Raw genomic sequence first — 12,910 nt, 5'->3', positions numbered from 1 at the left:
TGACCCCCTAATCACTACGTTAAGTTCAAACCAAATACAATGTTTTAAACAGTGACTGTAAGAAAAATAAGGACAAAAAATGGAAAAGGTTGAAGGAAACAAGGGACCCCACCCTGGGCACTGGGAAGACCACAAACAGTAGTTCTATATGACTTAAAAATAAGCCTCCAAGGCCCTCTTGTCTGGCGACGTCTCCCTGCACTGAGTCCTCTCTGCCCAGGGTCCTCACCTCATTCTCCCCAGCCATTCACTGTGCTCGGCTGTAGTGTTACTTGTGTCACAGCCGGCGTCCACTATCCTGGCCCTGGCCCCGGCCCCGCAGCTCCCTACTATAGCTTAGCCCTGCATTCCTGACTCCCTCATTGACCTACCTGCCCTGTCAATCAACCTGACCTAGAGCATTGTCCTCTCCCCATTGGCCCTGTGTACGGTCAGTCTCAGGATCGTGATTTGTCTTCGGCTCTTCCCCTGTCTTTTGATATTGGAAGAGGGCCAACCAACCCCCGCCACTAAATTTCAGTAAGGGGCCCCCTTACATTTGTATCATCCTATGTCATTTTAAAGTGACCACATACAGGAAAGACAATTTTAGTTAATCTACTAGGTGGTAGTCATGAGATACATGATTAAGGGTTAGATCGTACTTTAAGAAGCATCTTAAGATGGGGCAAGGAATGAAGACTTAACTTTACCACAGGTTTTCAAAAACATACTTCAAGTGCTTGCTACATTTTACATTTTTTAATCTGGAAATTCAATTATTAACTGACATGGCAAAGCAAAATGCTGTGAGTAACACAATATCATGAATACATACGCTGATCCCAAGCTTGCATCCTATCACCCATTATTACCAGATGATCCGGTTGCAAAAAGGCAAATCCAAATCCAATTTCATTACACTTCCAAATGGATGTCCACACATTGGAAAGGGTTCACAAAAGAGCAACAGGAATGATTTGGGGGTTAGAATACCCTCCCTTATAGCAAGAGACTTAACAGGTTCCATCTCTTTAGTTTATTCAAGAGAAGGTTCAACTCATAAGCTCTACAGTGAACAACAACAGTGACTAAATTTTAAAAATAGCAGTGACCGAATTTGGCCAAGGGGCCAATGGTAAACTGTTAGACCTCAGACCTGCATTTTGTTCTGCACGTGTTCGGTGGTCATCCTGCATGGATCACAGAGTAGAAATGAGATAAGAGACAAGGTCAGAGATATAGGTTGGGCAGAAATGAATGCACACAAACTGAGGCTCTTTTTCCTATCCTAGTCAAACAATTATTTACCATAGCCCTATTTCAGCACGAAAGCTAAGCACATGCTTAATGGTAAGTCACATAAGCAGTCCCTTTAAAGTCAATGGGACTACTCATATTTAAAGTTATGCATGTGCATAAGTACCTTGCTGAAAAGGGACCATATGCACATATGGACTGATCCAAAGCCCATTCAAGTCAATGGAAATCTTTCCATTCCGCTTCTCTTACACAAACAGTCCCCAAATGCTGTGCAAAACCCCTGACTGTTTCCACCCCGACACTTTAACATCCTTTGGTAAGAACATGTACTTGGGACATCATTTAAAAAGCAACTACACATTCAGGGCAGGCAGGCTTAAGTTTAGGGTTGCCTGGCTTAACCAACACAAAGCAACTTTATCCTTTTACATTTGAAAGGCACTTGTGTGTGTGAGACAACGAATGTGCTCCCAATCTCTCTTGCCTCCCCAGACTCAGGAGCCGCTACATTGAAAGGCATGCTGGGAATACCATGGTGTCTGATGGGACAGAAATTTCCCTGTGCTCTCTATCCTCCTTGTACTCCTGAATCCAGCACAGTACAGTCACATTCATAGCATTTCTCCCTTGTCTGTCTTATAGTGTTGCTTCCTCTTCCGATTTTCATGTAACTCTGGAACATGGGTGGGTTTAGCTCTGTAAGGTAACTCTTCGGGGATGCTGCCACCTGTAGGGCAATATCGATACAAAATAAAGTCGCATTGCTCCTGCCAGCACTGTTGCGGTTATAGCAGTCTTCTCTCAGCGAACAGCCAGAGTCCTGGTGCTTCCGACCCGTGACGGAAAATTGTGTGTGTGTGTGGGGGGGGTTGTCATAGACTATAACTGGCACTAGTGCACTGCACCATTTCATCCAGGGAAGCAGTGTATTCCCCTGTGTACCCTGTAGGGGTATTCTACCTACCACATCTCTCCACAGGCAGAATGCCTATAGCCATGCCGTCACTGCTGCAGGGCTCCCTGCCTCTAAGCAAGTTTGGTTTTAAAAGCCACAAGATATACCCCAAATGGAATGACTTAGAAAATGTTTTGGACTGGTTTCAAAGAGCAAGCTGTTCAGATGAAATGACTGCATTTCCCTGCAGATCTTTGCCCAAGCTCAGATACCATATTTACACAGAGTTAGCTTACCACTGTGTTCACTTATGTACTACTGTGCTGGACGTCTGCACCAATTACACACTTCCCATATTTTACAGTTCAGCTACAGAATGCAAGATTCTATTGACCAGACAGCCGGCTGCTTCCATTTTCGATAAAATTAGAAAAAGTCACACAAGTCCTGGAAGTTAGGGGGACAATTTAGAAGATTTTTCAGTGCACGCTAGTGGTTCTAATCACTATTACATCCACTGTAGGGTTGGAATTTCCAAAGATGTAAAGAAAGAGTTCCATTTTTATTCCGAATCTCAAAACATCTTCAAACTTTTTGGTAGCAGCTCTGCTGTTAGTGCTTGGACATAGCATGTAAAGAAGATTTGCATTTATATGTGAACAGCTCAAGGTGAATGTGCTTAGGAGCACTTTTGATTTTTCTTTGTACAAGTGTGCGGGAATATATAACACCAAAACTGTTAATACCAATACAGTATGTAAGCAAGTATAGTGCACAGCTGCCTGCTTCTGTATTCTATTGCCCTTATCCAGGGAACAATATCATAGTGAGGACAAGACAAAAGCTGCTTTCTTGAAGTTTTATCCTGCCACCTTTGTGGAGCACTAGAACACAACAGCTCATCTCAGATTGATATTAAAAATGGAAGTGAACCCAATTTCAATAAAGGCTAATAGATTTGCTTTCAGCAGCATCCAGAAATGTCGGGTAAATTGATCTATTAATCTGTGATTTATTATATACCCCCAAATATAGAAAGCTACCCAAATATAGCAGTCTGCAATGGATCTGACAGTATGATGGCTTATTATTTAACAGCTGTATAATGATCCCTGTGCTTTAAATAACATGTTAGACAGCGAGGACCAAATTCTTCCATGCTTACATCCAGTAGACTTAATCTGTGGATAGTCCCTTTAGCTTTTTGAATTTCAACATCTGTTGTTACTAAGTTATTGTGTGACCCCTGCATAATTTCCCCAAAGCGTGAAAATTTAAATGTATACAAATCTAAAAAAATGCTTAAAAACAAACATTGATATTATCTGCCAAAACCATTTAAAAAAAATCTAATTTTCCAAGCCTATACACAACCCACTAAGATAAGACTTAGGACCTGATCTAAAACCCATTGGGTCAATTCGTGGGAGTAGCTCCATGGATTTCAATAAGTGGTTGATTGGGCCCCCTGGATCTATATGAAATGCAGCAGTTTGCTTCACATAGATTCTGGCAAATACTTTCTTCAATTTCAGTCCACGTGGATTGACACCATTTGAGTTTGTTTCAAATTGACCCAAAAATCTCAAATCCAGAACTTAGTCAAAACCACCAAGTTTCACCTATATATATTGTCAATATCTAGAATTTCACATTATTTTGATACAAAATCATAATTAGCACAGTTTCTCTTGAAAGATCAATGAACTTAGCAAACCTTTTCATGAGTTTGGTCTGAGTTTTGAGTTTGTTAACAAAACTTGAAGGCATGTGAATATTATATGTGGACATTTTAGTTCTCGACTGTGAATGCAAAATTCACTTTCCACAAATAGCCTCCTGTCATAAATATAAAGGGAAGGGTGACCACCTTTCTGTATACAGTGCTATAAAATCCCCCCTGGTCAGAGGCAAAACCCTTTCACCTGGAGAGGGTTAAGAAGCTAAGGTAACCTTGCTAGCACCTGACCCAAAATGACCAATGAGGGGACAAGATACTTTTCAATCTGGAAGTGGGGGGAAACAAAGGGTTCTGTCTGTCTGTGTGATGCTTTTTGCCAGGAACAGATCAGGAATGCAGCCTTACAACTCCTGTTAAGTTAGTAAGTAATCTAGCTAGAAATGTGTTAGATTTCCTTTTGTTTAATGGCTGGTAAAATAAGCTGTGCTGGATGGAATGCATATTCCTGTTTTTGTGTCTTTTTGTAATTTAAGATTTTGCCTAGAGGGATTCTCTATGTTTGGAATCTGATTACCCTGTAAGGTATTTACCATCCTGATTTTACGAGGTGATTCTTTTACCTTTTCTTTAATTAAAATTCTTCTTCTAAGAACCTGATTGATTTTTCATTGTTCTTAAGATCCAAGGGTTTGGGTCTGTGTTCACCTATGCAAATTGGTGAGGATTCTTATCAAGCCTTCCCCAGGAAAGTGGGTGTAGGGCTTGGGGGGATATTTTGGAGGAAGACATCTCCAAGTGGGCTCTTTCTGTGTTCTTTGTTTAAAACGCTTGGTGGTGGCAGCATACGGTTCAAGGACAAGGCAAAGTTTGTACCTTGGGGAAGTTTTTAACCTAAGCTGGTAAGAATAAGCTTAGGGGGTCTTTCATGCAGGTCCCCACATCTGTACCCTAGAGTTCGGAGTGGGGAAGGAACCTTGACACCTCCAATATGTGCTTAAAATTCATTGTTTCTGCAAACATTCCTGCCAATCAACTCATTGATGTAAAAAGTGGACTGCCTTTTTGCTGTATTGCACACCAGTTTCTTATTAGCCAGAAAATTTCATTACAACTTAGTATCAGTGTTCTGAGTAAATAAGGTTTTGTTGATTAGCACCTGTGACAAAGTCCCTCCTCTGCCTTGGTGAGTCCTGCGCTTATTGGCAGATTTGCTCGCCTCAGAGGTTCACGGTAGCTCTCAGTTTGGCCACTTTCGTGGCTCAAATCTCCCATTCACTCAGTTAGCCTCATCGCTGGCCAGGATGGGGAAAAGGAAGAAGAACAATCCCCGCAGTCTCTGCTGATCCACCTAGTGGATTGGGGAACAGGCCAGAGACCTTCCCCTATGGTGGAACCCACAGTCCAGGTCAACTCCGGTATCAAGACAGGAGCTGGGAGGATGGAGGGATGGGGGGAACCCAGGCCCGTTCTCTACTCTGGGTTCCAGCCCAGGGCCCTGTGGATTGCAGTTGTCTAAAGTGGCTCCTGTAACAGCTGCGTGACAGCTACAACTCCCCCGGCTATTTCCCCATGGCCTCCTCCAAACACCTTCTTTACTCTCACCACAGGACCTTCCTCCTGATGTCTGATAATGCTTCTATTTCTCAGTCTTCCAGTAGTATGCCTTTTCACTCTCAGCTTCTTGCGCCTCTTGCTTCCAGCTCCTCGCACGCCCACCACAAACTGAAGTGAGCTCTTTTTTAAACCCAGGTGCCCTGATTAGCCTGTCTGTCTTAATTGAGTCTAGCAGCTTCTTGACTGGCTGCAGGTGTTCTAATCAGCTTGTCTGCCTTAATTGTTTCCAGAAAGTTCCTGATTGTTCTGGACCCTTCCCTGTTAAGGAGCCGGAATCGTTCTTCACTCGCTCCTGAGCTATTTGCTTTCCTTTCTTTCCTAAAGCCCCCCGGCCCGGATTTTTCACACTTTTCCTTTTGCTTAGTTTCCCCCCCCGCGTTTGGGCCGGACGCTTTGTTTTTTTGGTTTCGTTTTTTTTCGTTCTTTTGAGCTGCGTCAGTGTGCTGGCCGGTCGCCAGCACCCCCCCCCCCCCCCCGATGCCTGCTTTTGGACTTTGCTCCTTGCTTACTTGAAACCCCCGGAGGAGGGGGGGAGGACTGCCAACCTGCTGTCCGGAGAGGGGAGTGGACCCCCCCAGACCCAGCTGTTTTGCTTTTTGCCTGGACTTTTTCCGAGAGCCTTGGGACAGAGCCAACAGCTGTAGCAGACGCCAGAGGCCGGAGAACTCCCGGGCAGCTATGAATCATCGTGGAGAGAGGCCGTAAGACTGAGGGATTTCTTTTGAATTTCTACCCTCGGGGGGGGGAGTTGACTGCATTTCAGCTGCGCCTGCGGCGGCACAGGGGTGTAGCAGGGAGCTACCCCCAGATCCATCGGTGCCCCCAACCCCCCCCACCACTATTACAACTATCACGGCCCCCGCTGCTTCGTCCCTGCTGGCAATCTGCCATCTGCCTTCGGATCCAGCTGTTTGCTTTGGACTTTGCCTTTTGGACCAGGCATAACACCCAACCAAGCGAGACTCTTTGGACACTTGTGGTGGGTTGTCCTCCCCCCACCCCCCACCCCCCCGGATTGTTTACCCCATAGCCTACCCCTACTACCGGACCCCGATTTTTGCCCCCCCCCCCCCTCCCAGTGTTTCCCTGTCTCTCCCTGCTTACAATGGCAGAGAAGGAGGGACGCAAGGCCCCTCCACCGAAATTGGTTGCCCCTTCCCCATCTACCCTCCTGCCCACCCCTCAAGATTTCCCCACCGCCTCCATTGTTAGAACCCCTGCCACCGCCCCCGCTGGGGCATCGGCAGTGGGAGGCACCGGGGCGATTACTACTGCTGCTCTGGTTCCTGCCCCACTAGATTCTAGGAACCCCCCCCCAGTTAGACGGAAAAATCGAAGCGGGCCAAAAGGGAAGGGCCCCGCTAATGCCGCTGGACCCTCCGTGGCAGAGGCCGCCCCCACCACAGTGGCCTCGTCATCGATCGCGGCACCCCTCCCAGCTGTTCCCTCCACCAGCTCTGCGACCATCCCTCCCCCGGCCCCCAGGACGTATGCCCGGGTGGCGACAGGCCCCCCCTCACCTGCCGCCTCCTCATCTCGCCCTCCCACTGCCTCCGCTGCCATTACTAGTAGTCGGGGCCCTCTTCCCGCCCTGACCAGGAAGCACGGTGTTCGTTGCCTCCTAGTACCCGCCTCGCCCCACGTGGAGGCATACGTGCAGGCGTTGGCGAAAGTGGTAGGACCCATGGCCATTGTGGCGGCCTCCAAGATGTATGGGAAGGTCGTTCTCTTTCTGGCCTCGGAGACTGCCGCCCAGGAGGCGGTGGAGAAGGGCCTAGTGGTGGGGGGGGTGTTTCTCCCCCTGGAACCGCTAGAAGATCTGGGCGTTCGCTTTGTCCTCACCTCCGTTCCTCCCTTTTTACCTAATGTTGCCCTGTTACCTGCTCTTTCTGCCCTGGGGAAGCTTGTTTCTGTTATTAGCCCACTCCCGTTAGGCTGCAAGGACCCCGCCCTCCGTCACGTCCTATCGTTCCGCCGGCAAGTGCAGATTTTACTGCCGGCGGGGGTGCGTGACGGAGAGGCGCTCGAGGGGTCCTTCCTAGTTCCCTACCAGGGAGCCCGCTATAGGGTCTTTTATTCCACCGGAGAGGCCCGGTGCTGCCTCTGCCGCTCGGCAGGGCATGTCCGCAGGGACTGCCCTTTGGCCCGGGGGAGAGGGGCACCTGAGACCCCCGAGACCCGGCGGGATATCGGCCCTGTTGTTGCCGACACCCCTGGCCACCCGGCACCCGACACCACCCCCCCTCCCACCCGATCCACCGCTGCCCCCGTCCGGGCTCAAGAGGCACCCCTCCAACAACGCCCGGGCGACCACGGGAGTCCCACTCTTGCCGTAACCACCTCGGCAGAGCCTATGGAGGGGGGTGTGGCAGAGCTTTTACCGGGTGCAGGAGAGGGCTCGCCCCAAGGAGAACCCCCCGCCCCTAATGCTGCCTTACCGCTACCCCCCCAAACCCCTGAACCTCTGCCTCCGCGCCCCGCTCCGTCCCCTGCTACTCCACCCCCGGACGACGCCATGGAGGGCTGGACTGTAGTCCAGGGGAAGCGAGGCAAGCGGAGGGCTCGAGCTCCGCTGCATTCATCTGACGCGGAAGCCCCCCGGAAGACCAGGAAGGGAGGTACCGACCCTGAGCCTCCCGCCTCGGCCACGAGTGAGATCCATTCGCTGGTGTCGGGAGGTGAAGATAGACCAGCATTGGAGGGTGGAATCCCCCCTCCGCGGGGGACCCTCCCCTCCGAAGCCCCGGGGGAAGCCCCTTCTAACCAGATACCACCTGAACTCCCAACGAACCCCGACGTGACCGCCGAGGCGGGCCCTAGCGGAGAGGCCCCTGGGGTGGTGGGAGTCGGCCTCTCCTCTGTGTACGCAGAGATTGAAGCCCTGGATTTGACCCCGGTCACCCAGGGAGGGGATGATTTACTGCCGGCCGGCCTCGATTTGGGCAATCTCACCCCAGGCCCCCTCTCCCCATGCCCTTTCCCCCTGACTGCCTTTCCAGGTGAGCACCCCACGGAAAGTGGTTTACCGCCTGGGGCCATGGCTGCCACGACCACCCCGGAGCCAGTACCTGGCATTCCTCGGAGCCCCCTCCCTTGCCCCTTCACCCCCGACCCTGCTCGGGAGGTGCCTTCTTTTCGCTGTGCGCCTCCTGAAGCCCAGGGCCTTACCTCTGCCCCTGCCCCCACCCCTATTCCGGTTCAGTCTCCCTCCTCCTGCAAGGCTACCGCCGCCCCTGGGGTTATTTCTTTTCCGCCTTTTGCAGATTCCCCCCAGGGAGCAGTCTTTATGTTTTCTAGTTGCGACTCCCCAGGAGTTGCACCTTTCCCCCTGCCATCCCCGTCCGCCCCAAGGCACGAGATGGAGTTAGTAACCCCAGCCTGTCAGATACCCCGTCGGCGGTCCGCACCCTGCCTACCCGCCTTAGCGGACCACGAAGCTGCATCAAAAGCCCCACCAGGGACTGCTCTGGGAGTTGTAACCCTACACCCCCCATGAGCTGCAGCATGCATTACGGGAGTTCTTGAAACGATGCCGTGGTGCCCGCGATAGGGCACAGCTGGCTCTCCAGCAATGGGGGGACTTTGATCGACTCCTTCGGGCCGCGAGAGCCCTTATGAGGGAGGGTAGAGGGCAAGGGAAGGGCGGTGCCGCGGCCTACGAGCGGGCCCGCAGCTTCCGGAAAGAGTTACTTACTCACGGGATGGGACACGGGTTGCTACGCGACCCGCCGGGGGCCATGAGTACCCCCACCCCTGAGAACTCCCCACCCCCCCAGCCCTCCGCATGACACCTCTCATCATTGTAACCCTGAACACCAGGGGCTGTAGGATGGCTCTCCGCAGGTCCCAGGTGCTCTCCTACCTTCGGGAGGGGAGGTACTCTGTGGTTTTCCTGCAGGAGACCCACACGGACCCAACCGCCGAGGATAGGTGGCGGCTGGAATGGGGGGACGGGGTATACTTTAGCCACTGCACGGCTTGGCAAGCTGGAGTGGCGACCCTGTTCTCCCCCACCCTGCGGCCCGAGGTGCTCGGAGTCACTGAGGCCGTGCCGGGCCACTTGTTGCACCTCCGAGTTCGTTTGGAGGGGCTTGTGGTCAATTTTGTTAATATCTATGCCCCGCAAGTGAGCTCACAGCGGCCGCAATTTTACCAGCAGGTGTCCGAATTTCTCGACACCCTGGATTCACACGAGTGCCTGATCCTGGGAGGGGACTTTAACACCACCCTCGAGGAACGGGACCGCTCGGGGGCCGAGCCGAGCCCGGCCGCCGCGACCATTCTTCGAGACATAGTCGACTATCACTCCCTAGTGGACGTCTGGCGTGACCATCACCCAGATGATACTTCCACGTTTACCTTCGTTCGGGTGGAGGCCCGTCGGTCGCACCGCTCTCGGTTAGACCGTATTTATCTATCCCGTCTCCATCTTTCACAGGCCCACTCCTCCACCATTCGGCCGGCCCCTTTTTCCGACCATCATTTGGTTGCCGTCACGGTCTCCCTCCGTGCAGAGGGACCGGGGCCGGCCTACTGGCATTTTAACAACAGCCTGTTGGAGGACGAGAGCTTTGTGATGTCCTTCCGGGAGTTTTGGCTGGCCTGGCGGGAGCAGTGGCGTGCCTTTCCCTCGGTGCGGCGCTGGTGGGATTTAGGGAAGGTGCGCGCCAAGCTCTTCTGCCGCAACTACACTCGGGGCACCAGCCGACGGAGAAATGCGGCGATAGAGCAGTTGGAACGGGAGGTCTTAGAGCTAGAGAGGCGCCTGGCCGCCAGCCCCGGGGACCCGTCCCTCTGCGGAGCGTGCCGGGAGAAGCGGGAGGAATTTCGAGCCCTCGAGGACCACCGGGCCCGAGGTGCCTTTGTCCGGTCCCGCATCCGCCTCCTTCAGGAGATGGATCGCGGCTCCCGCTTCTTCTACGCCCTGGAGAAAACGAGGGGGGCCAAAAAACACGTCACCTGCCTTCTAGCGGAAGACGGCACCCCCCTCACGGATCCGGAGGAGATGTGTGGGAGGGCCCGTGACTTCTACGCAAATCTTTTCTCCCCGGATCCGACCGATCCTGGCGCTTGCGGGGTGCTCTGGGAGGAACTCCCCACGGTCAGCGTGGGCGACCGAGACCGGCTAGAGCTGCCTCTCACCCTGGCCGAGTTCTCGGACGCCCTCCGTCGCATGCCCACCAATAAATCTCCGGGCATGGACGGGCTGACCGTGGAGTTTTACCGCGCGTTCTGGGACATCCTTGGCCCAGACCTAGTCACTGTCTGGGCTGAGTCCTTGCAGAGCGGGGCCCTCCCTCTCTCGTGCAGACGAGCGGTGCTCGCCTTGCTGCCGAAGAAGGGGGACCTCCGCGATTTACGAAACTGGCGTCCCCTCTCACTCCTTAGCACGGATTACAAAATCGTAGCGAAAGCAATCTCGCTGCGGCTAGGGTCCGTGATGGCGGACGTGATTCACCCAGACCAGACCTATACTGTCCCGGGTCGCAGCATTTTTGACAACCTCTTTTTAGTCCGAGACCTTTTGGAACTCGGGCGGAGAGACGGTCTGTCGTTCGCCCTCCTGTCTCTCGATCAAGAGAAGGCGTTCGATAGGGTGGATCATGGGTACCTCCTGAGCACCCTGCGAGCGTTTGGATTCGGACCTCAGTTTGTGAGTTTTCTCCGGGTGCTGTACGCCTCCGCGGAGTGTCTGGTTAGGCTCAACTGGACCCTGACCGAACCGGTCAGCTTCGGGCGAGGGGTGCGGCAGGGGTGTCCCCTCTCAGGCCAGCTGTACGCTCTGGCGATCGAGCCTTTCCTCTGTCTCCTCCGCAGGAGGTTGACGGGGTTGGTGCTGCGGGAGCCGGAGCTGCGACTGGTCCTGTCGGCGTACGCCGATGACGTCCTCCTCGTGGTCCAGGACCCGGGCGACTTGGCGCGAGTGGAGGCATGCCAAGCCATCTTTTCGGCAGCCTCCTCCGCCCGAGTCAACTGGGTCAAGAGCTCTGGCTTGGCGGTGGGGGGCTGGCGGCAGGTAAGCCCCCTCCCACCCGCGCTTCAGACCATCCGGTGGAGTGCCGGCCCTCTGCTCTATCTCGGCGTTTACCTTTCTGCCACGCACCCTTCTCCGCCGGAGAACTGGCAAAATTTGGAAGGCGGTGTGATTGAGCGGATCAGGAAATGGACGAGGCTACTCCGATGTCTCTCCCTTCGGGGGAGAGCACTGGTGCTTAACCAACTAGTCCTGTCCACGCTCTGGTACCGGCTCAACACCCTAGCCCCGGCCCCGGGTTTCCTGTCCCACCTCCGGAGATTGATTCTGGAGTTCTTTTGGTCAGGATTGCACTGGGCCCCTGTTGGAGTTCTCCACTTGCCCCTGAAGGAGGGAGGGCAGGGCCTGAAGTGTCTGTACACTCAGGTCCGCGTTTTCCGCCTCCAGGCCCTGCAGAGGCTCCTTTATAGTGCAGGTAGTTCGACGTGGAGCATATTGGCGCATGCCTTTTTACGCCGCTTCCATGGGCTCCGATATGACCGACAGCTCTTTTATCTTTGTCCGAGAGGTTTTCCGCGAGACCTCTCTGGGCTACCGGATTTCTACCAGGACCTCCTCCGGGCCTGGAAACTGTTCTCAACGACCAGGTCCGTGGCGGCCATCGTGGGGGCAGATCTCCTCACGGAGCCCCTGCTACACAACCCCCAACTTTGTGTGCAGGCGGCGGAGTCCCGCACGGTGCGCCAGAGGTTGGTCCTGGCGGGAGTTACGAGGGTCGGGGACCTCCTGGACTACGACCGGGGGGACTGGCTGGATCCCCTGACGCTCGCTCGACGCATGGGGCTCTCCAGCCTTCGCACCCCCCGGCGCGTGCTTCAGGAGGTGGGGGCCGCTTTGACCCCCGCCGCTCGGGCTTATGTTAGCCGAGCCTTGTGCGAGGGCGCGCCCCGCCCATCCCTTACCCCAGGCCCGCCGGACCTTTCCATCGGGCCCCTACCCTGCCGATCCCAACACACCCCTCATCCTTTCACTGCGAGCCGGCTGCATGAACTGCAACCGGTCGGTTTTCAAGTTGCATCACGGAAATATTTATATACACTCACGCTCCATACCCTTCATGCCCGCACCCTGGTGTCCCGCCCCGATACAAAGTGGCGAGATCTCTTACCACCTTTGGAGGGTGAGCAACCTCGGTGGGCCAGCCTGTACTCCACCTTGGTCCCGAGGCCCGTCGGGGACATCAGTTGGCGGCTCCTTCACGGGGCTGTGAGCACGGGCGTGTTTTTGACACGTTTTACCTCCCTTCCGGAGACTTGCCCTTTTTGCAACGTGAGGGAAACCCTGGCGCACGTCTATTTAGAGTGTGCCAGATTGCAGCCTCTTTTTCGGCTCCTCACAAATATTCTTTTGCGCTTTTGGCTTCATTTTTCTCCCCACCTCTTTATCTATACACTCCCCATCCGTGGCCCCACCAAGTCGCGGGATCTCCTGGTTAGCCTCCTCC

General features: G+C 53.6%; 1 protein-coding gene across 1 annotated transcript in view; it reads right to left on the bottom strand.

The window, feature by feature from the left end:
* Positions 1 to 791: 791 nt before the first annotated feature.
* LOC311520132 (uncharacterized protein) overlaps positions 792 to 12,910 on the bottom strand; it is a 90,159-nt gene continuing 78,040 nt past the window's right edge. Inside the window, exon 7 of the mRNA XM_084627380.1 lies at positions 792 to 1,969. Coding sequence (XP_084483506.1) covers positions 1,811 to 1,969 — 159 coding nt within the window. The 3' untranslated portion in view covers positions 792 to 1,810. The remainder of the gene's footprint in view (positions 1,970 to 12,910) is intronic.

The sequence above is a fragment of the Lepidochelys olivacea genome (assembly GCF_965140295.1).
Source record: "Lepidochelys olivacea isolate rLepOli2 genome assembly, chromosome: 4".
Classification (NCBI taxonomy): domain Eukaryota; kingdom Metazoa; phylum Chordata; order Testudines; family Cheloniidae; genus Lepidochelys; species Lepidochelys olivacea.
Note: the sequence above shows the minus strand (reverse complement) of the source record. Positions and strands in the feature narration are given on the sequence as shown.